At 38.9% G+C, this 27457-nt stretch overlaps 1 protein-coding gene across 6 annotated transcripts in view; it reads right to left on the bottom strand.

The window, feature by feature from the left end:
- XRN1 (5'-3' exoribonuclease 1) overlaps positions 1-27457 on the bottom strand; it is a 207972-nt gene that overhangs the window by 132673 nt on the left and 47842 nt on the right. For all 6 annotated transcript variants that reach the window (XM_036447787.2, XM_036447784.2, XM_036447785.2 and 3 more), the window contains exons 6-15: positions 27347-27429; positions 24930-25017; positions 24676-24844; positions 23898-23965; positions 23448-23585; positions 16587-16653; positions 15784-15889; positions 11551-11640; positions 7723-7879; positions 6471-6590 (exon numbers count right to left, since the gene is read on the bottom strand). In XM_036447787.2, the coding sequence (XP_036303680.1) occupies positions 6471-6590; positions 7723-7879; positions 11551-11640; positions 15784-15889; positions 16587-16653; positions 23448-23585; positions 23898-23965; positions 24676-24844; positions 24930-25017; positions 27347-27429 (1086 nt within the window). The remainder of the gene's footprint in view (positions 1-6470; positions 6591-7722; positions 7880-11550; positions 11641-15783; positions 15890-16586; positions 16654-23447; positions 23586-23897; positions 23966-24675; positions 24845-24929; positions 25018-27346; positions 27430-27457) is intronic.

The raw sequence follows: 27457 nt of genomic DNA, 5'->3' as shown, positions 1-27457 counted from the left end.
TTTCTGTTGCTATCTTTATTACTTGATTCTGCTTACATTGGTTTAATTTGTGCTTTTAATCTCTAGCTTCTTAAGGTAGGAAGCTTACCTAATTTATTTAGCATAATAAGCATTTGAAACATAAATCTCCCTTTAAATACAGGCTTAAGGTTATCACATAGATTATGCTGTGCTTTCATTATTATGCAGATCAAAATATTTTTTAATTTCTCTTTTAATTTCTCCTTTCATCCATGGGTTATTTAGAAGTGTGTTATTTAACTTCTAAGTGTTTGCAGATATTCCAGATATTTGTATTGATTTTTAATTTGATTCCATATGGCTAGAGAAATTCTATAATTTCAACTCTTTTAAATTTATAGAGAACTGATTTAAATCTCAGCAAATAATCTTGGTGAATGTTCCATATTCACTTAAAAAGAATGTGTATTCTAGAGTTGTTGTATTTACTGTTCTATGAATATTAATAAAGTTGAATAGGTTTAGCATAGATTTTCTGTCTTCTTACTGTATCCATTCCTCAGACAGAAGTATTGAGATTTCTAACTATAACTAACAATGGATTTGTCTATCTTTCCTTTCAGTTCTGACAGTTTTGCTTCATGCATGCAAGGTCTATTATTAAGTATAAATACATTTAGAGTTTTTATGTCTCCTTGATGAACTGACCTAACTTTTTAATCAGAATGAAATATCCCTTCTTGATCTCTGGGAATACTTGTTCTGAAGACTGCTTTGTTTAATGTTAGTAAAGCCATTCCAGTTTTCTTATAACTAGTGTAGCTAGAAGTTTAATGCACATAATAAAGAAGAGAGTAGTTAAATCTCATTAATAAAAACATAAATGGTGATATTATCACTCTGTTCAGTAACTTATGTGAAATAATCTCAGATTAATAATATTATGTGTAACTGAATGAACAAATTAGACACAGCTGATGAGACAACATTCAATAAAGAAGGTCAGAGTACACCTAGAGAATGCTACTTGGCAGCCATAACCTGCCTGGAACCACCACTGTGCCCCGGGAGTGAGTGGCGTAGTACATTCCAGCAGGCTATCAGATGTCTGTAGGGAGCGCAAGCAGTCAGAATTAGCTCCCACATGACGCCTTCTCACCAGCCCATTGGGACCCTGCATCACAGGACCAGGCTTCAAGACCCCACGATGAATACAAGTCAAGGGGATCGCTGTGCCACACCCCTGCCCCTACTCCAGAACCATACTGCTAGCATGACCTGGAGCCAACCAGTGCCCGCTCCACCTCTAGTGCCGGGACCTGCTGCTAACGTGACCTGGAGCAACGCACAGAAACCAGGGCATGTCCCACTCCAGGAGAGTGCGAACTGTGCAACCAAGAGCAACAAGTGTCCAGTCTATCCCAGCCCCCAGGACAGCCCTACTAGAGTGACCCAGAGCAACCATTGTCTGCTTCACCCTCGCCCTGGAGGGGCAAGCAAAAGCAACATAACACACACCTTACTCAGGACCACAGGGAAGCTCTTTGAATAGGTTAATTGTGGACCTGTGCCTGGTCCACAATTAACCTAGGATAGTCCTGCCAGGGCCATCCAGAGAAAACAAATGTACACCTCACTCCAGGCGACAAGAGAGCATGTACTGAGCCATGTGGGCAACCTGCCCCAACTCCACACGAAGAGGTGTGAACTGGAGCAACCTAGTGCTGTGTCTCACTCCAAGCTACAAGAAAGAGAAACTATGCAACCCAGAGCAACCTGCAAAATGTCCATCCCAATCCCAGGGTCTTGCTGCTGGGGCATCCTGGAGTAACCCAGTGTGTACCCCACTCAGGCCAAAGGGGAGGAGATATGACTGTGTGACCCAGAGCAACCTACACTTGCTTCAACACAGCCCCTGGGACAGTCCTGCAGAGGTGACCCAGACCAAGCCAGTGGGACCAGCCAGATGCCACAGGACTGTACTGCAAATGCTCTGCCAGAGGGACCTATGGTGCCACTGTGCCATGGGCACCAGGGCTGCACAGCAAATTACATGCCAGAGGACTCTGGGTCCTCATAGAGGATAGCACCCACAGAAACTGTGAATAGGCTCCCACCATCCCAATAGTCTGAAGCATACAACTGAGGGACCAGATACGTGGTTTAAGGGGATACAACTCAGAGTAGAGAAATAAAGAAATGAGAGTAAAGGCAGACCCAAGCTCTGGTCTAACGATTTTCAGATCAAACTCCAAGAAGGGTGGACAGGGTCAGAAAGAGATAGCAAAAATGGGAGACAAAGAAACAACCCCTTAAAGAAAGAAAACGAGGAACAGCTAGAAAAGGAAGTATATGAAACAGAGACATGCAATATGTCACAAAAAAAATTCAGAGTAAGGGCCATACAATTATTAAATCAACTGGATGAGAAAATGAACAACTTATGTAAGAATAAAGAGGAAAATATATAATTAAAATAGAAAACACAATGGAAGGTTCCAACACCAGACTAGAAGTGGAGGACCGAATTAATGAGTTAGAATATAAAGCAGAAAAACACACCCAATTTGAATAGCAATTGGAGGGGGGAAAAAATACAAAGCAGGAGAGCCTAAGGGAGCTTTGGATCAACATTAAACACACATATAACAGGGGTGCCAGAAGAACAAGAAGAGGAGCAAGGGTTATAAACCTACTTGAAGAAATGACAGAAAAAGTTCCTGATTTAGGAAAGAAAAGTCACACAGGCACAGAGAGTCCCAAATAAGATGAACCAAAAAAGACCCACACCAACATATCGTAATTAAAATGGCAAACATTAACGACAAAGACAGAATCTTAAAAACTTAAAGAGAGAGAAAGAGAGTTACCTACAAAGGAACTCCCATTATATTATCAAATGAGTTCTCAACAGGAACACATAAGGCAAGAAGGGAATGGAATGAACTATACAATGTGATGAAAATCAAGGGACTGAATCCAAGAATACTCTATACAGCAAGATTATCATTCAAAATTGAAGGGGAAATCAGGAGCTTCACAGACAAAGAGGTTAAGTGAGATTATCACTATCAAGGAAGAAATGCAAGAAATGCTAAAGGGACTGTTGTAAAAAGAAGAAATAGAAAGCGAAAGAGGAACACAGGCATAAAAGAATAAAAATGGCTATAATCAAGTACCTATCAATAATAATCTTAAACATAAATGGATTAAATGCTCTAATCTAAAGGCATTGGTGGCTGAATGGGCAAGAAAACATGACCCATACATATACTGTGTACAAGAAACCCACCTCAGAGCAAGAAACTCACATAGGCTGAGTGTGAAGGGATGGAAAAATACTTTTCAGGAAAATGAAAATGATTAAAAAAAAAAAAAAAAAAAAAAAAAAGCTGGGGTAGCAATACTTATATCCAACAAAATAGACCTCAAAGTAAATGCGATAAGAGGCCACTTCATAATACTATTATAAGAGTATATAACTCAGAATGATTCTCTCCCATCATTGATGCTTCTATCTCTCCCTCTCCCTTCCTCTCTACAATAATAAGTTAATAAAGAAGAAGCTGGAATTAGAACTGAAATAATCAATGGAACACTTTAAGGAGAGATCCCTGATACCCAAGGTCTGAAGGTGGAGACCGCAAATAGACTGGTAGGCGGGGTGGAATCTCAAAGGATGGGCACCCACAGACAGCAACTGAAGTTGCTGGGAGATATATCAGCTGTTAGGGGCGGTGTGTGTGTGTGGGGGAAGGGGGGATGTTCCACTGATAACTCTGGGATCTAATCCCTAAGCTGGACTCCCCGGCAGAGAGCTCCAAACTGAAGAGGGTACCATGTAACATTTAGCTGTGAAAAGCAGTGGGGTGTTGTCTGCTAGGGATTGGCAGTTGAAAGCTCACATACCCTCTTAAAGGGACAACGCATACAAATTCTCTGTAGAGCCTGGCTCCCACCTCCTCATGGTCACTCTCAGCGTGGGTGGGGCCTATGAATGGGTGGGAACAATCCGCCTCACGGTCCCTTCCCCCAGATATCAGGCACTGATCCCCAATGGCGAACAGGAAACTGGAGGTGAGTGGTGGGGCCAGCTGCGGGAAGCTGGCCCTGATCACAGGCCAGGCTTAGGGACTATACACACACACAGATTTCGTGTGTTGGGCCTGTAGTCTATACAATAAAGGCTAATATGCAAATAAACCAAACAGTGGAACGACCAGTCACTGTGATGCATACTGACCATCAACACTGGAGCTGCCATCAGGTGGTCAGTGCACTCCCACAGAGGAATGCAGTTCAGTCCGAAGCCGGGCTCACAGCTGGTGAACACAGCGGCAGTGTCCAGAGTTTCTCCCGCCTCTGTGGCAGGGCTAAAGATGTCTGAGTGATTGCTTAGGCTCGCTCCCCTTGGGCCTATTCCCCTGAGGGCTCCCGGACTAAGAGAGGGCACAGGACAGGCGGAACGATACTGCTGAGTGCACAAATTTTGTCCCTCTTGTATGGAATAAAAAAGGACTTTGAATAGCTGCAGCAATCTTGAGAATGAAGAACAAAGATGGAGGGATCACAATACCAGGTATCAAGCTATATTACAAAGCCACTATTCTCAAAACTGCGTGGTACTGGCACAAGAACAGCTATATATAGACCAATGGAACAGAAATGGAGCCAAGCCATTATGCTGAATTGATATTTGACAAAGGAGGCCAGAGTATACAAATGGAGTCAAAACAGTCTCATTCATGAATGGTATTGGGAAAATAGGAGAGTTACCTACAAAAAAATGAATCTCGACCACCAACTGCACCAACACAAAAACAAACTCAAAATGGATAAAGGACTGAAATGTAAGATGGAAAGCCATAAAAATCTTAGAAGAAGCCATATGCAGCAAAATATCAGACATATGTTAGAGCAATATCTTTACTGATTCAGTTCCTAGTGCAATGGAAACTTAGGAGAAAATAAGCAACCAGAACCACATCAAAATAAAAAGCTTCTGCACAGCAAAAGAAACCATCAACAAAACAACACTGCATGGGAGAACTAATTTATCAATGTTATCTCCGATGAGGGTTTGATCTCCAAAATTTATAGGGAACTCATACAACTTAACAAAAGGAAGAGAAGCAATCCAATAAAAAAAAAATGGGCAAAAGACTTATATAGACACTTTTCGATTGTGGATATACAGACAGCCAAGAGACAATGAAAGCATGCTCAAAGTCACTAATCATCTGAGAGAAGCAAATCAAAATGACAATGAGGTTCCATCTCACACCTGTCAGAATGGCTATCAAAAACAAATCAACAAACAACTGCTGGTGGGAATACTTTGGAAAACAGTATGGCGTTTCCTCAAAAAATTAAAAATGGAACTCCCATTTGAGCCAGTAATCCCACTTCTAAGAACATATCCCAAGAAACAAGAAACACCAATCAGAAAGGACATGCACCTCTATGTTCATAGCAGCACAATTTACAATAGCTAAGATTTGGAAACAGCCTAAGTGCTCATCAGCAGATGAGGGCCGGTGATACGCCGAAATCGGTTTGGCTCAGTGGTAGAGCGTTGGTCTGCGGACGGAAAGGTCCCAGGTTCGATTCCGGTCAGGGGCATGTACGTTGGTTGCGGGCACATCCCCGGTAGGGGCTGTGCAAGAGGCAGCTGGTTGATGTTTCTCTCTCATCGACGTTCCTAGTTCTCTATCTCTCTCCCTTCCTCTATGTAAAAAATCAATAAAATATAGTAAAAAAAATAAATAAATAAAAAATAAAAATAAAAACTGTGATACATCTACACAATGGAATACTACGCTTCTGTAAAAAAGAAAGAACTCTTACCATTGGTAACAACATGGATGGACATGGAGAGCATTATGCTAAGCAAAATAAACCAGTTGGAGAAAGAGAAATATCACATGATCTCACTCATTTGTGGAATATAATGAACAACATAAACTGCTGAACAAAAATATATCCAAAGTCAGAGAAGCATTGAACAGACCGTCAAACTTCAGAGGGAAGGTAGGGGGGGGGGGGAAGTAAGAGATTAACACAGGACCTGTATGCCTATATGTAAGCATAACCAATGGACACAGACAATAGAGGGGTGAGGGCATGTGCTGGGGGTGGGAGTAGTCAGGGAGAGGTCAATGAGGGAAAAGGGAGACATATGTAATACTATATGTAATACTTTAAACAATAAAGAATTAAAAAAAAAAAAAAAAGAATATATGTCTAGCCCAGCAGCTGTGGTTCAGTGCTTGGGGGCTGACCTGTGTGTGCATCTGGAGGTCACTGGTTCAATTCCTGGTCAGGGAACATGCTCAAGTTGCAGGCGATATGTAGGAGGTAGCCAATCAATGATATTTTCTCTCATCAATTATTTTCTCTCTCTCCCTCTCCCTCCCTTCCTCCCTCCCTAAGATCAATTAAAAACACATCACATATATAAAAAAGATAAAAAGAATATATGTGTATATTTAAATCTTTCTTGCACTGACCTCATCAATAAAAGGTATTAGGACCACAGCTTCCCATTCCTGTTGTTTCCCATTTAGGTCCGTTTTAAAATCAGGTGGATAATATTCTATAATGGGTGATTCCTCACTGGTCATCAAATGCTGTTGGAAAGACAAAATAGTAAAATACAGATATAAGATTATCAATATAGCTTTTTGTTAATATATTTATAGTATTTCATCAAATGTTAGTTTAAAATTGCTAAGCAAAGCACTACAAAATTTTTATGTCCTAGATACGTTGCAACATACTATATTTTCATTTTCACCTATGATACTTCTAACTTCACTGCTACTCATTACTTTCCTATTCCAGTGGTCATGTGGCAAAACTATCTGTATTATGAATTTTAACTTAATTATTTCTATCTTGTTTTTTAACTCTTCATTTCTACCTAAATTCTGTTTTTATTTCACAGGCTTCTAATATTCCTCCATTTTTCACCTTAAATTAAATAATTTACTTTCATGCCCTAATCATCTGATTTTATTAAGGGCCATTTGAATATTTATAACTTCAATTGTGGGCCATACAAAATTATAAATTTAAAAATTAGCAGGCTATATGTGGTCAAGCATTTAACTCATCTTTAATGCTTTGGCAGGGCCAGACCAAATAATTTCATGAGCTTTATGCACCCTTTGGGCCAAACATTCCCCACCCCTACTCTAGAATGAAATGATTTTTATGCTCAGAATCAGCTTTGTAGGCTTAGCATAATTTTGGTAACTCAATTGCCCCTAAATATCTCCCCCCATGTTATGTGAAATAATGTTAACCATGGAAAAGCCTTTCATTCCACAATTTAATAAATGAAATGCTTAAATCCCAAACATAAACAGAGAGAAATGACTTATCAGAATCATACCTATTCCAATAGGTAGAAGGTAAAAGTACAAGAATAAATCTGCAAATGTTTGGACAAAGTAGATGGCTTCAAATTTTTCCTGTCTCAGTTTATTGTCATCAGTGCAGAGACAAACTAAAGATTTAGATAGAAGTGCTAAAAATGAAAAAGCTATGCTCTAAATGGTTTATAGAGTTTGCTTACATTTTTAAAACAAAGCTAACTTTAAGTCAGAATTATTTTTCAAAGTAATCAGAAATATTTAAGAACAACTGTATTTAAAAATAAAAATATATTTATCTATTTGGATTCTATGTTTCCAGGTTTGGAGAAAGAGCTCCCAAATATAAAAAAGAACATAAAAACATTTAATTCTAAAATCCTACCTGGTAGCATGTAGGAAGTAAATTTTTGCTAGCTGCTGGAAGTACAGCAAGAAGTTGCTCGAATGGCATAAAAGGTTTTCCAAGTTCAAAATGGATTTTCAGTGTACTGATGTTGCGTATATCAGACAGGAAAGGTGCATAATGGTAAGGATAATACCTATAAAACAAAACTGAGTTTTAAAAAATTGGCAATGTTATGAAAGAGGTCAATATTAAGTACATATGTCGCCATATTATAACAACACATAATAGTTCTAAACAAAAAGACTATCACCAATACTTCTACCACTTATATATAAGAAATCAGTAACCTGGGAAAAATTGGGTCAAAGAGAGCAACAAATTTTATATTTACTTAATTTTTAAAGTACAGCTTCTCATTTCTAAAACTGGAATGTACAATGTAATTGAAGTATATACACAGTGTTTTAGTTCTCCAAATGTAAAGTACAAATCTTTCAATCAATAAAATCTCAGAATGAGCCCTAGCTGATTTGGCTCAGTGGATAGAGCATTGGCGGAAGGGTCCCGGGTTCAATTCTGGTAAAGGGCACATGTCCGGGTTGTGGGCTCGATTCCCAGTGTGGGAGTACAGGAGGCAGCCAACCAATGATTCTCATCACTGATGTTTCCCTCTCTCTCTCTCCCTTCTTCTCTGAAATCAATAAAAAAAAAAAAAAATTCTCAGAATGAAGTAATGAGGTAGTCAGAAGAATCTCAAAAGTTTCATGTGGGTGTGGGTCTTTGCCATAGGACAAAAAGAACAGTAAAGCTGAGCTCATATGATATGGCTTTTATTAGTCAGCTCTAAGAACTTTTATATTTAAATTAGTATACATATATTACTGTTTGTGATAAGGATTAAAATGTTTATCAATCATACAACTATTTTTATTTTTCATAACTTCCCATCTTTAACTACAGGTATAAATATTTTTAGAAAGCTTTGTATGTACAATTTTTTTTAAAAAGTTCAACGTTCTTGCCAGGACCGGTTTGGCTCAGTGGATAGAGCGTCGGCCTGTGGACTGAAAGGTCCCAGGTTCGATTCTGGTCAAGGGCATGTACCTTGGTTGTGGGCACATCTCCAGTAGGGTGTGTGCAAAAGGCAGCTGATAGATGATTCTCTCTCATCGATGTTTCTAACTCTCTATCCCTCTCTTTTCCTCTCTGTAAAAAATCAATAAAATAAATTAAAAAAAAAAAGTTCAATGTTCTTAATGTTTGACTAAGAATGCTCAAAAATTAAATATTTTTATATTACACAATTATAGCTTATTTCAAAAGAATGGAAAACTTTAAGAGGCAGAATGGCATGTAGAATAATGGAAAATAGTATAAACTTTGGAATCAGATAGGCTTGAACTTGATTCTTTGTTGTGTGTATGACCTTAGAAAGATTATTTAATCTCTTTGAGCCTCATCTGCAAAAGGCAGAGGACAACACTTCATTTAAATAGTTGTGAGGATATGAGAACATGCTTTTTAAGTGCTAGGCCTTACTACTGATACAATAATAGGAATAATAGACTCATCCTCTTAAAAAATGACAAATCAAAGATTTTTGTCATTAGAATACTCTCCAAAGAGTTCCTGAGAATCAGGTAAGATAGTGGAAACCATTTTTTTAAAGGCTGTTATAAGTAAAATCATAACTAGTCACATTATCCTGTTTTGGTTTGTTTTACTATGTGATGGTTTAAAATAAAACTTAGCAGAGGTGCTTTGAAAACAAAACACTTAGGCTGGGACCGGTTTGGCTCAATGGATAGAGCGTCAGCTTGGGGACTGAAGGGTCCCGGGTTCGATTCCGGTCAAGGGCATATCCCCAGTAGGGGGTGTGCAAGAGGCAGCTGATCGATGACTGTCTCTCATCGATGTTTCTCCCTTTCTCTCTGTATAAAAAATCAATAAAATATATTTAAAAAAAGAAAAAAAGAAAACAAAACACTTAGAAGTCTCTACTTTCCCATGCATTTTCTGCTTTGTTTATTTTTCTATTTGGGTAGATAATTTGGAAATGTAGATGGTACTTAATGGAATAGGAAGCATGAGAGAAATGAAAATTATTACTATTTTCAGAAAAAGCAAATCATTTTTTTCTCCTTTATCATTTCAAGTCTAACATTCAAATAACCCAATTCCTCAATAATTATTCCTGATAGAAAAATATTCTCAAACACACAAAATGTGAAAAGGAATATAATGAACATTGACTAGCTAATGTGGCTCAGTTGGTATAGTGTCGAACTATAAACCAGGAGGTCATGGTTTCATTCCCAGTCCCAGCACATGTCTGGGTTGCAGACACCATCCCCAGTAGGGTACGTGCAGGAGGCATCCATCAATGGTTACCTCTCATCATTGATGCTTCTATCTCTCTCTCCTTCCTTCCTCTCTAAAATCAATAAAATATATATATATATTTTATCTAATAAGAGTAATAATATGCAAATTGACTATACCTCAGCCATGTCCACCAGCCATACCCACTGGCCTGTATGCAAATTAACCCCAACCAAGGTGTCTGAGGCTACAGAGAGCATGACAGAGACTTGGGTTTCCCAGGCAATGGAAGAAGTCAAGCTTTTCCCACGCCCTGGCTGGCCTAACCCTCCACTCAAGGCTACAAAGTTTCAATTATAGAAGGTAAAACAAATTCATACAGAAATGGCTGCCACCAAGAAGCAAGCAGAAGGCTTGGCTCTGCTCCAGGCTACAAAGATTCAATTGTAGAAGGTAAATAAATTTCAGATACCAGGGCCTCTGCTTGGGTCACCAGGGTGTGTGGCTGGCCTGCAAACCACCATAGGCCCCTCACCCAAGCCGCCCCACACCCCAAGGGAATCCCACCCTGATCTGGGACACCCTTCAGGGCAAACCAGCTGGCCCCCACCCATGTACCAGGCCTTTATCCTATCTAATAAAAGAATAATATGCAGATCGACCATCACTCCAACAAACAAGATCAAGATAGCTGCCTCCATGTGGTCAAAGATCCTGCCCCCATGTGGACACAAGATGGCCTGTAAGGGAAGGCAGTTGGGAGGCACCAGGCCTCAAGGGAGGGCAGATGGGAGTGATCAACCCTGCAGGGGAGGGCAGTTAGGGGTGACCAGGCCGGTAGAGGAAGGAAGTTGGGGACAAACAGGCTGGCAGAGAAGCAGTTAGACATCAATCAGGCTGGCATGGCAGTGATTAGGGCATGATCAGGCTGGCAGACAGAAGCAGTTAGGGGCAATCAGGAAGGCAGGTAGGTGAGCAGTTGGGAGCCAGCAGTCCTGGATTGTGAGAGGGATGTCCGACTACAGGTTTAGGCCAGATCCCACCAGGATCAGGTCTAAATGGGCAGTCGGACATCCCTCAAGGGGTCCCAGATTGGAGAGGGTGCAGGCTGTGTTGAGGGACACCATTACCCCCTCTGCAAGAATTTCATGCACCGGGCCTCTAGTTATATATATAATAAAGAACACAATGGACAACTCCATATAAAAATCACTCAAACCCAATAATTATAAAGACTTTAATCAGTCTTGATTCATCATGGCAAAAAAATTTAAATCCTTAGATTAACAAAGAGTTTTTTTTTTTTTTTTTTATGGGACATTTGCCAGAGCTGAGAGTATCTTCATTACACAAAGGTCTTTTTAAAAGTATTTTTTTTTATATAGGAAGGGATTACCTGTATTTCCTTTAAACTTGGCTATACCAACCTTTTAAAAAATACCACAAAAAATAGAAATAAAAGGAAAAGACATCCCCAAATGACACTATAATAGAATTAACCATTGTTACAAAATCAAAACATTTGTTTTTGTGTTCCCTCACCAGCTCCAGGACTGAACTCCATGATAGTAATAGTGCAAAATCCATTGAATTGCCTGAATATAACATGCAGCTTGATCAGCCAGAAAATCACTGAAAATAGAAAAGAATATTTTCATTATGACATAATTTTTTAAGGACAGGCTTTAGAGCATGATATCTGCTGATACCACACTCTGCCTCAATACGTTTTATTTAATTAATGTATAATTATAATTAGAAAAACTCCAAAATATTTAGTTAAAAAAATTACATCCTGTTCAAGTTTGCCTTCTCTTTTTCCTAAACTGACCACCAGAGTATTTAAATTTGCTGTGCATATTTACTCACTCAATGTACTATGCTTTGGTTTAAAGGTTTAGGATTTAGCCAATGCAACTTTCTATAGAGTGGCACTACCCTTAAGTAGTCAAGGGGCTTTGAGAGACAGGGATGGGAATTTTCTTCCTCTGGGATGATGCCTGAGAGAATCACAGGAAATCAGAAAGATCTTCAAATCTGGTTATAGCAGCTAGAAAACACTTTGAAAAGTGCTACATATCCACTGACAATTTTCCCTCTAACCCCTTTTTCTTACTGAAAAACCATCATGTAATCTATATATATAAAAGCCGAGCGACCTTCACCGCAGAATGACCAATGGCTATGATGCACACGGCAGCATACAACCAGCCTGGGCCCAATCCTCCATGCCCACTCCCCACTAGCCCAGTCCAATCAGCCCCCAACAGAAGGAGCTGAAGCAGGAGCATGGTGGGCAACAACTTGACCAGAGTTAACCATAGCTTCCCAAGCCCCAAGTCAGAGGTGGGGGTGGGTGCACAGCAACTGGGAGTGCCTCCAGCCACCATCATCAAGCCTTGGGACCACCAGCCATGGTTACGTCACATGATCCCCAAGAGCTGCTGCCACTGGCCAGCCCCAGTAGTTTGGGGACCAGGAGGAACGGGAGGACAAAGCAGTGACCCTGAAAGGGGTGAGGCCGGAGACACAGCTGGGAGAGTCTGACTGGCAGCTGGGGAAGCGGCACTCTGGGAACTGGGCTTGAACCCCGCCCGGACGCTGCCCATTTTCATGGAAACTGCATCCACATGCAGGTAGGTGGGAGGGTACCGCAGCCACAAATGGCATCAGGGACCTGAGTCCCCAGACAGCCCTCTCCCTGCAGAGCACCTCTATACCTTCCTCGTACTCCCCACTTTGAGCACCGATCTCCCCGGCAGCTCCCCACACAAACCACTTCGTCACAGGTTATTATAAATGTTAGCAGACCAATCGAAAACTTGAATTTCATTTTCCCAAAGACTTAGAAGAAAAAAATACTATTAATTCTTTTATTTAATGATCATTATTCTGGCTTTTAAAATGGTCATCAGAGGCAAATTGCAGCACCTGGCACTGGAATGCCTGTGTACAAGTTTCTTCCTCTGCCAAGGGGTTGGGGCTGTTAAGGGCTTCTTGGCCGATTGCAATGATTTCGGGGTGTGTGCTTACACGCAGGGTGCACACCAGTGACCAGGACGCCAACAACAAAGCGATGGGCAGGCCGTTGCCCCTAAACCTGACTCTGTCCCAGGCAGAGAGGTGACTTTAACCAGCCCTTTCCCATTCCCTCCACGAATTGCCACACCCTACTGCCTCATGGTCTCCCCCCTCCCATCCTCCATTTCTCCCCCTCTCTGCACAGGAAATGGTGTGTATGTCTGACTCAGGAGGGACAGCATTGCCAGAGGGCTGGGGTTGCCTTTCATTCCCAGCTGCCCAGAGTCAGGGAGCACTGAAACTTGCAACCCTTCAAGTAGCCAGCCTGGCTGTGGTATTACAGGACTTCGGTGGTGAGTGGGTGAGGTTCAGCTTTCTAGAAAGTCTGGACTTTTCTGGGCTTTTGAAAATTGCCCTGGATTCAGCCTCCCTTCACCTGCCTCTCCCACTTTCAAACCAAAGCACTCGGATGCCAAGAAGGGACCAGGGGGTTTGAGGCATCCTGGCCTGGGGTTGCAGGAGAAGCCTCCAGCCTGGTAGTGCTGTTTTTCTAGGAACTGGGGAAGAGGGTACTATGTTGTGTGCCCTGAGAAAGCTTTGTTGTGGTGGAATGGGAGTGTGTAGTTTTGGAAATGTAGCTTTCCAAGGCCTGGGGTAGTGGGTGCTCCCAGCAGAGGGGAAAGGCAGCGGAACTGACCTTCCTGCTCTTGGCAGCTGATTTAGGGGAACCCCTTTCTTAAGCCACCTCCTCTTACTTGCCATGTGGCCTAGCCTTAGGCAGCTTTAACTCTGTTCCAGTACAAGATCTGAGCTGAGAGAAGGAGCTTTGGGGAATGTGTCAAAAAAAAAAAAAAAAAAAATGACAATAGCCGAAACAGTGTCTAAACCAGCGTTCACAAGTATTTTCAGATGGAGCATGTTCACCATAAGCTTCCTGAAGTATACGATAACTTTCAGCAGTACTTTTCTTCAAAATAAAATAATTAAAACTTCCCACAAATGCTTTTTTTTTTTTGGCATGAAATTTGACATTTTAAGCATAAAAATATCTATGATATTAACACCACAAAATTTGACATATGCAGTTTTGAAGCTTGCTGTCAATACAACAAAATAGATTCATATCAAATCACATCTGTATCAACATATGTGTAACTCCCATCTACTGGAAAAAAAAAATCCGCATTATTAACTGGTACACCTGGTATGAATAATGTTATGTATCTCTCTAAATTCTTATGGACTTTCTATCATTACAAGTTTAGCAGTTCTGCAGATTCTGGTCTAGATCTAGATGGCAGAGATGGTGACTAAGATGAGGAAGAGATGGAGGTGATTATAATGAACCTTCTCATTGGAAATATAGATTTATAATTTTTTACTATTATAAAAAACTTTGTAATAAACATCATTGTGTATAAAAATCTTCTGTATTTGAGTTTATATTTTTAAGATCGAAAACAATTAGAAATATTGGGTTAATTCTAATTGTTTTAGAATTAACTTCCCATCCCAACTGCAATCAAGTTATATATCTGTCCTTTTCAAAATAATAGTTTACAAAAGTTAGGGAATAGGTCTTATTTAAGGGATAAATATTTTAAAGGCTTCTGGTTATATGTTTTCCAAAATAATTTTACAAATTTATATTCTCACCAGTAATTAAAAAAAGAACTATACTATATCCCTGGGCCATTAATGAAAACAACAATTTTAAAAGATTTGTTTATTTTCTAGGCAAACAAATTGCATCTCATTTTCATGTCTGTATTTTAATCTATAAAAGGAAAATAAAACCAAAGGCTAGTTACCTATCAAGTTATGCAGTTAGTGCCAACTGCAGGTACTATAATTCTATATAACTGTAATCAAGAAAATAACAACTAAAAAATAAAGGATTAAAAGCATAACTATTATAAATATTTTATTTCTCAATAGCAGCTATAATAGAACACATTTTGAAAAGTGCTATTATATCCACTTACAATTTTCCCTCTAATCCCTTCATATTTTTCAAAAACTATAATCTAAAGTAAAATAAATCTTGACCAGACCAAAAAAGAAAAAAAAGAAAAAAGCCTTAGGCTAAAGCCAAAAAGTGGCTATAAACTTGTTAATAGTGTCTATTACCAAAATTCAGGTAGAGATGCACTTAAATATCAAGTCTCAAAAGTCTTACATAGTAATGCCACCTGACAAACCTTCAAATGAGCTGGTGAACGTACTAAAATTCCTAGATCTCGTTATTGGAATTCTACTTATCTTAAAGAACTATTTTAAGAATAAAATAAGGTAATATTTTTTAAATGCTGAAATAGTGCTTGGCACTTGGAAAACCCTTTAAGTGTTGTTCATTAAAGTAAATAAAATGGGATCTTATGTAATTCATACTGTGTGCTGCAGTTTAAAAGTATGCAAGCCACTATTTTAGAGATCATGTTTTTAAGAAAATTTTGGATAGATATTAATCTATGATTGAGCCAGATGGCCGATGAGGTAAGTGTGCTGTGAGCTTTAGAAGACAGAAGCATAGAACTAACCATTTCTATATGGCAATTTTTATCATAGATGAATACATCAGTTAATATTGCCTTCTCCAAAATCATACTAGTTGAAAGATTGAAAATAATTTATGAACCCCAAAAATCCTTCTTTCACACGACCTTAACTACCAAAATTATGCTGTTATATGAAGAACTACAAAATCTAATTTTTTTCTACTTTAAAGTATAATAAACATTGGCAAAACCATACTCAGACACTATGTCCACTCCCATCTTCGTCATGTAATATGTCCTCTTATATTGTCTAAACTCAGTTTCAAATAGGTCATCTTCTTCAGTCTCATCCTCCAAACGATCTAAAAGAAAAACAAAACAAAACAAGAAACAGTGCCTAACAATTATGAATATTCTGTTTTTATACCTAAAGCTTTGATATATGCATAGCAAAATAGATGCTTTTAAGCTTTCAAGGAAATTCATTCCATCCAATATTATTGTATTAGTAAAACTAGAGGTCTGGTGCAGAAAATTCCTGCACAGAGGTGTGTGTCCCTCAGCCCAGCCTGCACCCTCTCCAATCTGGGACCCCTTGCAATCCAGGACTGCTGACTCCCAACCGTTTGCCTGCCTTCCTGCCTGATTGTCCCTAACTCTTCTGCCTGCCAGCCTGATCACACCCTAACCACTCCATTGCCAGCCTGACTGATGTTTAACTGCTCCCCTGCCAGCCCGATTGATCCTAATTGCCCTCTCCTGCTGGCCTGGTCACCCCTAAATGCCCTCCACTGTCGGCCCAATTGCCTCTGTCTTCCCCTGCTTGCCTGGTCCCCTCCAACTGTCCTCCTCTACAGGCCTGGTCCCCCCCAACTGCCCTCCCTTGCAGATCTGATCCCGCTCAACTGCCCTCCCCTGCTGGCCATCTTGTGTCCAAATGGGGTAGCCATGTGTGTTGGGGTGATAGTCAATTTGGATATTACTTCTTTATTATAGAGGAAATATAACAACCATTCTGTCCAAAATGTAACATATCAAAATAATATAATTTGTACTCACCCTTAGAAATTACAGCTTCTTCTCTATTTTTATCTAAAGCAGCCCAACACAGGGAGTTTTCCTGGCCCTATAAAAATCAATATAAAATTAATGGCAAGATACATTTCAAAGCGAGACATTTCATAGAGAAATTTAAAAAATACTAAAAATAGGGAGGAGATCCAAGATGGCTGCGCCCAGGTGAACACCTAGCCACAGCCGCACACAATTTCAATAAAATACAACTAAAATATAAAACGGACATTGCCCAGAACTACAGGAAGGTTGACTGACTGGAAATTCTACAGCGAGAAGCAAGGAGAAAACCAGAAGGAGGCGCGGAGGAGCTGGAAAAGCCCAAGGTATGGAGACGCGGCGCGGAGAGGACGGAGCCGGAGAGGAGGGAGGCCGAGTGCCTGGCGGGTGTTCCCAAGCGGAAAGGAGATAAAACTCCGACTGTGCTGGGCCCCCGACTGCTCTGAACCCCAGTTCTAGGCCAGACCCCGGGCCCTCAGGCTCAGCCATAGGGAGCCGGGCTGTAAGGTGGAACCCCGGGGAGAGGCGAAAGGAGGTCCCAGCGGCGCGCAGAAGGGACTGTCGGCTGTGCCGCGGGATTGCCCTGACGGGAAGGAGACTGGGGCTCCAGACTGCTGTGAACGCCACCTCCAACTCCACTTCCAGCTGAACTGAACCCCAATACCGGGCTCATTGTGGGAGAGCATAGGCTGTTTGGCAGTAGGCGAAAATCGAGGGCACCTTTCTCTCAGAGGTGCTGGCAGCGAGCACTGAAGGACCCGCATAGGGCGGGGCTGACGGAAGCCAAAGCTGCAGGCTCCACCCTGAAACCCCATCCCATCTGTAACTGCGAAATGTGACAACAAAATAGATCACAAACGAAAGAAATGGAGGACAAAAAGCGTCTGGATATAGAGTTCAAATCTACGCTTATAAGGTTTTTCAAGAATTTCCTAGAAAAGATGGATAAGGCCTATGAGGATATGAAAAGAGATCAACTAGAATTAATAAGGAGTCAACAAGAAATGATAAGGGATCAACAAGAAATAAAGAATACATTGACTGAAATAAAAAATATTTTACAGAGTCCTAAAAACAGAAGGGAAGATCGCAAGAATCAAGTCAAAGATTTGGAACATAAAGAGCCAGAAGACACTCCTCCACAGAAGCTAGAAGGCAAGAGAATCCAGAAAATTGAAGATAATGTAAGAAACCTCTGGGACAACTTCAAGCGAACCAACATCAGAATTATGGGGGTCCCAGAAGATGAGAGAGAGCAAGATATCGAAAACATTCTGAAAGAAATAGTGACAGAAAACTTCCCCCACCTGGTGAAAGAATTAGACTTACAAGTCCAGGAAGCACACAGAACTCCAAACAAAAGGAATCCAAAGAGGACCACACCGAGACACATCATTATTAAACTTCCAAGAGCAAAAGACAAAGAGAGAATATTAAAAGAAGCAAGAACAAAGAAGGTAGTAACCTATAAAGGAGCACCTATACGATTGACAGCTGACTTCTCAACAGAAACCATGCAGGCCAGAAGGGAATGGCAAGAAATATTCAAGGTGATGAATAGCAAGAACCTACAGCCAAAAATAATCTACCCGGCAAAGCTATCACTCAGAATCGAAAGCCAGATAAAGAGCTTCACTAATAAAAAAAAGCTAAAGGAGTTCATCACTGCCAAACCAGAATTATATGAATTGCTGAAGGGGGTTCTTACAGAAGAGAAAGTAAACAAAGATAAAAATTATGAACAACAAATATGTAACTATCAACAAGTGAATCTAAAAACCAAGGAAATTTAAAAAATCTGATGAACAATATTAACTGCTGAATATAATAGAATCAGAGGTATGGAAGGGGAGTGAACTGACGATTCTTGGGGAAAAGGGGAGAGGGGGGGCATGGGAAGAGACTGAATATAAACTGTGCACCTATGGATGAGGACAATGGGGAGAGGGGAAAGGGCAGAGGGTGGGGTGGGAACCTGGTGGAGGAGAGCAATGGTGGGGGGGGGAGGAACATTTGTAATAATATGAACAATAAAAACTTATTAAAAATAAATAAATAAATAAATAAATAAATGAAAAATAATAAAAAAATAAAAAATACTAAAAATAGGGAGTAACCAAGATGACGGCCTAGGTAAGCACCTAAGCTACCGCCTTGCCCAACAATTTCAAAGCAACAACTAAAAGACATAATGGACATCATCCAAAACCACAGGAAAGCTGGCTGAGTTGGAAATCTACAACTAGAAAGGAGAGAGGCTCACGGATCAGGGGAGCTGCAAAGCACTGAGGTAGGGAGACTTGCGCACAGAGAGGAAGGGCAGCTGAGTGTCTGGCTGGTGGGAGGGGGAAGGAAGCCCCCGACTGCACTGAACCCCAATTCCGGCCAAAACTCCGTGGACCCAGGCCCATACAGGTGGAGTCTGGACTGTAGAGAAAGGCATCCGGAGACTCAGAAACTGGGAGACTTAGGGGAGCCAGGAGCCGCAGCGGGCAGGGTCTAGAGGCACTCATGCACGTGCGTGTGTGTGTGCGTGCGTGCAGAAAGGTCTGATTGCAGAGGTTGCCACGGCCTCTCCATAGTGGAAGGAGTCAGAAGCTCCAGATTGAATTGAATCCTAGTTCCGACTGCTCTGGGATTAAAAATATTATAGAGACCCAACCCAGTTCTGGGTTAGCCCCTGGAGCACCCATGCTCTTACAAGGGGAATCTGGACTTTCAGGCAAACTCAGGGGATCCCTGGAAGACAGAGGTCTGAGGTGCACGCACAAGGGCAGGGCTGAAAAGAAGCCAAGACTGTCAGCTCAGCCCTGAGGCTCCGTCCCATCCACGCTGAGCACAGAGGCTGTTGCAATTTTGCAAGTCTGATCCTCTAAGACTGTCTCCAATACAGAAGGTATCGTGGCGTAGACACAGCTGATACATCAAATTGGCCTGGAAGTCAATTCCTCCCAGGGATACCAACAGCAATCAACACTTAACTACAACAAGGCTGTACACGCAGTCCACAAAGGGGAGTACCAAGAGTGTCTACCTTAGGTAACTGAAGAGGCTGACCCACCAAGCACACAAAGCCACCCTACCAACTCAGGGAAGCAGCAAAAATGCCGAGACAAGAAAACAGTTCTCAAACAAAAGAAATGGAGGAGATCAAAAGACTGGATATAAAGTTCTAAACCACAGTTATAAGGTTTTTAAGAATTTCTTAGAAAAGGCTGATAAATTTAACAAGACCCTCAAGGATATGAAAAAGGACCAATTAGAAATTAAACATACACTGACGGAAATAAAAAATATTATACGGAGACCCAACAGCAGACTAGAGGAACACAAGAATCAAGTCAAAGGATTGTAATACAAAGAGGCAAAGGAGACTCCTCTGGAGAAGCAAGAAGAGAAGAGAATCCAGAAAGTTGAAGATAGTGTAAGAAGCCTCTGGGACAACTTCAAGCCTACCAACATCAGAATTATGTTGGAAGAAGAGTAAGATACTTGAAGAAATAATGTCAGAAAACTTCCCCCACATGGTGAAAGAAATAGACTTACAAGTCCAGGAAGCGCACAGAACCCCAAACAAAAGGAATCCACAGAGAACCACGTCAAGACATCATAATTAAAATGCCAAAGGCAAAAGACAAAGAGAGAATCTTACAAGCAGCAAGAGAAAAACAGTTATCTATAAGGGAGCACCCATACAACTATCAGCTGATTTCTCAACAGAAACTGTGTAGGGCCGGGACCGGTTTGGCTCAGTGAATAGAGCGTTGGCCTGCGGACTGAAAGGTCCCGGGTTTGATTCCGGTTAAGGGCATGTACCTTGGTTGCGGGCACATCCCCAGTAGGGGGTGTGCAAGAGGCAGCTGATCGATGATTCTCTCTCATTGATGTTTCTAACTCTCTATCCCTCTCTCTTCCTCTCTGTGAAAAATCAATAAAATATATTTTAAAAAGAAAAAGAAAAAAAAAAGAAACTGTGTAGGCCAGATGGGAGTGGCAAGAAATATTCAAAGTGATGAATAGCAAGAACCTACAACCAAGATTAGTCTACCCAGCAAAATTATCACTCAGAATTGAAGGGCAGATAAAGAGCTTCACAAATAAGAAAAAGCTAAAGGAGTTCATCACCACTAAACCAGTATTATACTAAATGCTGAAAGGCATTCTTTAAGAAGAGGAAGAGGAAGAAAAGGTTAAGATAAAAATTATGATCAACAAATAAATATATCAACAAGTGAATCTAAAAATCAAGTGAATTAAAAACCTGAGGAACAGAATAAACTGGTGAATATAATAGAATCAGGGCAAAGAAAGTGAGTGTATTGATGATTATCAGGGGGAAAGGAGTGTGGGGGGGTGCAGGAAGAGATAGGATTAAAATCGTACACCTATGGATGAGGACAATGTGGGGGAGGTAAGGGCAGAGAATGGGGTGGGAACTGGGTGGAAGGGAGCTATTGGGGAAAAAAGGAGAAACAATTGTATTATAATAACCTGAACAATATACATTTACTAAATTAAAAAAATACTAAAAATAATGGAATAATCCTTAAGTGACACACTGTAAATATTTTAAAACTAATTCTCAAATACTGTGTAAATGTTTTTGATTTTATATCACTTGTTTTCTAAAGCTATAAATCTTTATATACAGAACTTGACCATCAGGCCTCTCAAAAATATATAATAACTATCATACATATAGAAGAGTATATATTTAATTATATATGTGTTCCAAAAAAACCACACCACTTTAAATAATATTTTATTACTTAGAAAAAGTATATACAATCAATATAAAATCCATTTATGATTTATCAATTTCAACATTTTTATATGTCAAATTCTGGGCAACCAGTAACACAATATATTTGATTATGATGGAATCCAATAATTATAAATATCACTTACTCTCTGTATCTCTGGATCTCATCATTCTTATGACTCCATTGCCAAACCTCCACTTCTAAATTTTTCTTCTATGCAACTCATTTGCTTTTCTATAGTTTTTCCATCTTATCACATCCTTCATATCTATTTTCTCTCTTGTAATTTCATCTTTTCTTCCCTCTATTTTCTGACTGCCTATCTATTGCCAGTGACTCTCATTAGTTCTCCTTACTCCCTATCATTTTCTTCAGGTAAACTGGGCTTTTGCCAACTTCCTGTGCTTGGGCTGTTCCTCCAGCTCCTCTCATCTTACCAGTGTCTCTAATGCTAATCATATATGCCTGGAAGATTTGTGAAGTTTAAGGACCAAGTTGAGATGAACAGAGCCAATGATTACTGATTGATATGTAAGTTTTGTGAGCCCAGTTTCCCAAAAAGTTGCAGAGGCTGTTTACTTAAGAGAAAAAACAAAGCAGAATGTAGCCTGATGCTGCTAAGTAGCACTAAGAAAAACCTAAGCAACTAAAAGGACTTTACTAGAGAAAAATCAAGATAGTTGCCCTTCCTGGAGCAAGATTCCTAATTAGAGTACAGCAGAGAGTACAGGAAGCTCTTCAATTTCACAAGAACCCAATAATTATAGAGAAGCTGAGGAACATTTCAAAAGAGGTTTATTTTCCAAGTTACACATTTAAGACATTTTTTAGACCTTATTAGAGACTCAAGGGCCGGTGCACAAAATTCTTGCACTGGGGTGCCTATGTCCTCTCATAGTCCAGGACCCCTTGTGGGAAGTCTGCCTGCTGGCTTAGGCCTGTGCACCAAAGTGGGATTGACTGCCAGTCAAGGGCATGTATCTCAGTTGCAGGTTTTTTTGGCCCTGGTCAGGGTACATGAGGGAGGAAACCAATCCATGCGTCTCTTCTCACATCAATGTCTCTCTCTCTCTCTCTCTCTCTCTCTGTCTCTGTCTCTGTCTCTCTCTTTCTTCCCCCTCTTCCCTTCCTTCTACTTTCTCTAAAAATAAATGGTAAAAATATCCTTCAGTGAGGATTAACAACATCAAAAGAATAATGTAGCAATATTGGTTCATTATAACAAATACTCGAGGCCCAGTGCACGAAATTCGTGCGCTGGGGAGAGGGGTCAGGGGCAGGACCCTCAGCCCAGCCTGCACGCTCTCACAGTGCGGGACCCCTTGCTCCTCACCACCTGTCTGCTCACTGATCCTTAATGCTCAGCTCGCTGCTCCTTAGTGCTGTTGTGGAGGTATGAGAGGCTCCCCCTATCACCACTGTATTCGCCAGCCGTGAGCCCAGTTTCTGGCTGAATGGCACTCCCTTTTGGGAGCACACTGCCCACCAGAGTACAACTCCTGCATTGAGTGTCTGCCCCTGCTAGTCAGTGCACATCAAAGCAACCGGTCGTTCTGCCGTTCAGTTGATTTGCATATTAGAGTTTTATTATATAGGATGTTTTACAAGATACTAGTATACACCAACTAATTATACTATTCAATTACTGAGCACATAATATTTAGGAGATATTGTGCTATTAATCACAACATATATATATCATTTTACACACAAATTATTTCTACAAATAAATCACTGATCTAGTTAATGCTTCATAACATTAGATGCTATAAATATTCTCCTTTAAAAAGGTAACTAATTTTCTTGGTTCTTATATTTAGAAATATTTTCTACACTTGAAAAATAATAGACGAGCAAAGGAAACAATGTTCTTCTTTAAGAGTAAAAATAAAACGATTTTTAAAAAGATTAAATGATAGGATCTAATAGAGAAAGAGAAACCAAAACAATGTTTTAAATGTCCATAGAGAAGAAATGAAAATGAAATAAAGCAACCCAAAACCATAGGAAAGAAGAAAAACAAGGAATATCAGTTTTACTTTTACAGCTAAAAAAATTAAAGGACACCTAAAAAAATGAACACCTTTGATTTTTTCTTTTCCTTGTAGTTCCTGGCTTCTTCTGCTGCAACACCTGCGGCTTCATTGAGGTACTTGTTGCCAACTTTGCTTTCAAACCACTTTAGGTCCACAAAAACTTCACTGAAGTGCTCCCGATCAAACTGTATAGGAATATTTAAATTAACTTAAAAATCATTTAAGTATTTTCTGGAAGAATACAAACTAAACTTTTAACATGGACTACTTCTGGGAAATAGAAATCCTGAGAATGCTACTTTTTTATGCACAGGGAAATTTCATCTACTATCTGAAAATAAAAAATAATCAAATAAAAATAATTTAGATAAAATATTTATACAGAATGACCAATAGTATTATAATTACAAAAAAAATTTCTTCTGGTATTATATAATTGCTTACTGACCATTTATAGCTAACTTGGGATAAGAAAACAAAAAGTTCAGGTTACTTACATCTGATAATTTCACAAGGTATTTCTCAAATCGGAGTAAGTTGAGATACCCACTTTCATTAATATAACCTAAAAGGAACAAAATCTAAATTAGCACTAAAAGCTTTTTTTCTAAACAATTCTACAAAATTCTTTTTATAAAATGTTGCAAGTTGATATTCTAATCAAAGAAAAACACTCAATGTTGGATTCTATAACTTGCTATTACTATAATATACAATAAGTAACAACTGAAGAAAAACATAAAAATACCAGATTCATGTAATAATCCTCCTCCCACCTGTCCAATCCACAGTAACAGTTAATTAAATTGCTAGTAAGTACATTCTAGAATATATCCATTGTTCATTTGATGTTACCTTTAGAAAAGGACTGATTTCCCACTACTCCGTTGCTTTATTCAGTATCACCAGTTTGTGAATTTCCTAATTGAAAAATCCTTCCCTGATATTACTCTAATGCTTAACCCATTTAAAAAAAACTGAATTCCTATGTTTAAATGTAAAAGAACTAAGTGAAACCAACAACTTCTACCGAGTTTCTTAAATAATTTAAAGGCAGAGATTAGTTATTAATAAATGACAATGCATAATTCTGGTCATTTTGTTTATGAACTACTGAAACCAAAAACCAACAAAGCTTGGAGCCTTAGATCAAAAGAAGCCCCTTTTTTCCTACTTTAGTTATGCATGCTATAATCTAATAAACTGAGTCACATTTTTAGAATTAGTGGAGTGTTAAGTTAAAGTAGCCCCAAATGAATATTAAATTCTGCTTACCCCCAAGTTCTGGCAGGATGGTAATATATGTTCCATAAAGAAGAGGAAGTGCATCATGATTAATATGTAAATGAGGTAGATGGGGGATAAAATCATTGCCAACAAGAAATCCCATCAAAATCCAATCATCTATTATCTTTTCAATATCATATTTAAATGGGATCTTATCCTATAGTAAAATAGATTAAAAAAAGTCAAGTCCTATGAAAATTTCTACATATACATCTTTGGTCCACAGCTATATTAATACTTACTTTTAACATTGAAAACTCATAATCAATATACTCTCTCATCAAAGACAAGTGTAGGAGGTGAAATGTGGTTTCTTCTGGTGCGCATACCCTGTAATTAGATGATAAACAGAGTTATTTGTGTGTGTGTGTGTGTGTGTGTGTGTGTGTGTGTGTGTATGCTTAGAGTTAATTATATTTTTTAAGTTTAAAAATGTAGCAAAACTTAAAATAAAACTTATGAGAAGACAATTATTATACTCAGGGCATGTAATTTATATGAAAGCTGCAGGGTAAAGATAAATATATAATTGCAATTATAATACATATAGCATGAAGTTCAAAATAATTGGTTTATATTATGTTTTTTATGGAAGGACTCAGAATTAAGAAAGCCTAAATAATACATAATAGATATAAGAAACCATGGCATCTGTCCCATTTAAGGCTGTGGCCCACCAGCAGACAGCAGACAGATAAGTGAATATATACTTTTATATCTACTACAGTACAGTACAAGTCTTCAATGCTAAGGCAGCATCACTTTTTCTTATCTTTCCCTGGCTTCGTATAAAGGTCTATATTACTGGTATTAGCCTACACTCTAAGTTTAACTTCAAGAATACAAGTTAACAACAGCATATTAAAAAGATTATATACCAATAGCAAGGGGTCTATCACAGAAATGCAAACATGATTCATTATAAGAAAAAAGTTTATGTAATACACTACAGTAATAAAGAAAAAACCACCACACAATCATTTAGCAGAAATAAATCTGTCAATATTCAACACCCTTTCATGATAAAAAATAGTTAGCAAAGTAGGAATAAAAGGAAACCTCAACATCATAAATGGAATTTATAAAAAACCCATAGTTAAAAAAAACACACAAAACAAAACAAAACAAAAACACACACAAAAAAAAACAACAACCCATAGCTAACATCACACTTAATGGTCTGAAAGCTTTCTTTCTAAGAACATGAACAAGACAAGATGCTCATTTTCACTATAGTTATTCATTATTCTGATAGTCCTACAACATTATTCTGTGAGTCCTAGCCAGGGCACTTAGGCGAAAAAACAAATAAAAGGCATCTGAATTAGAAAAAAAGAAAAAACATACCTCTATTTACAGATGGCATATTCTTTCTCTCTCTCTCTCTCTCTCTCTCTCTCTCTCTCTCTCTCTCTCTATATATATATATATATATATATATATACACACACATATATATATATATATATATATTTAAAAAAATCCCACAGGATTACAGTAAGAGCTACTAGTGCAAAAAAACAAAAATTCAGCACAGCTGCAGATCAATATACAAAAGTCAGTTGTGCTTTTACACACCATTAACAAAGAAACTAAAAAGAAAATTAAGAAACAATTATACCCCCCAAAAAGAAACTCTTAGTAATAAACTTGACCAAGGAGGCAAAAGGAAAAAACAGAAGTATAAAACAAATTCAGAGACACAGAGAACAGACTTATAGTACTCAGAGGTAGGGTGAGGAGAGGAAAATGAGTGCAGGTGGTCAGAAGATACCAATTCCAGTTATAGGTTAAATAAGTCCTGGGGATGAAATGTACAGCATGGTGGTTATATTTTGTGTTTGCTTTTTTTAAATATAAGAAGAAAAAAGAAGAGGCAATGGAGTTGTACACTAAAATTACGAAAAACAGATGGAAAAAATTAGACACCACATGTTAATGCATTAGAAGACTTAATATCAAGATGTAAATACTGCCCAAAAGAATCAACAGATTCAATGCTGTCGCTAATGAAATTTCAAGGATTTTTTTTAAACAAAAATAAAAAAATCTGTCCTAAAAAATAGTATCTCAGATTACCCTCTCCCAAATAAAAGCCAAAATAAACCTGAAAAAGAACAAAGTTGGAGGTCTCATACCCTTCCTTACTTTTAAGCTACAGTGACCAAAACAGACAAACAGACCAAGGGAATGGACTACAGAGCCAAGCAATAAACCCTTGCATATATATGGTCAAGTGCTTTTCGACCAGAGGGCTAAGACCATTCATTGGAGAAAAGATAATCTTTTCAACAAGTGGTTGTGGAAAAACTGGATATCCACATGCTAAAGAATAAAGTTGGACCTTTACCTTATACTATATATAAAAGTTAGTTCAACATGGATTAAGGGCCTAAATGTAAGAGCTAAAGCTATAAAACTCCTAAAATAAAATGGAAAAAAGCTTTAGAACACTGTATTTTTCAATGATTTCATGGACATTACACTAAAAGTACAGAAAACAAAAATATAAGTTTGACTTCATCATAATAAAAAATTTTGTGATTCAAATGACTATCAACAGAATGGGAAAAAATATTTACAGATCAGATATCTGTGTAGGGCTACTATTCTTAATTTAATTTGTTTTTTCTTCCAACATATATGGAGTGTGATTTACCTTTGTGTCTTTTTGCCACCAAACCGAACCTCTTCCCTTAAAAGAGAAAAATGTGCTTCGTGGGTTGTTAATCCAAGCATAATCTGTTGAAAAATGATAAAGAAATGTTTT

The sequence above is a fragment of the Pipistrellus kuhlii genome, unplaced genomic scaffold (assembly GCF_014108245.1).
Source record: "Pipistrellus kuhlii isolate mPipKuh1 unplaced genomic scaffold, mPipKuh1.p scaffold_m20_p_2, whole genome shotgun sequence".
NCBI classification, from domain to species: domain Eukaryota; kingdom Metazoa; phylum Chordata; class Mammalia; order Chiroptera; family Vespertilionidae; genus Pipistrellus; species Pipistrellus kuhlii.
This window is presented reverse-complemented; position numbering and strand designations above follow the sequence as displayed.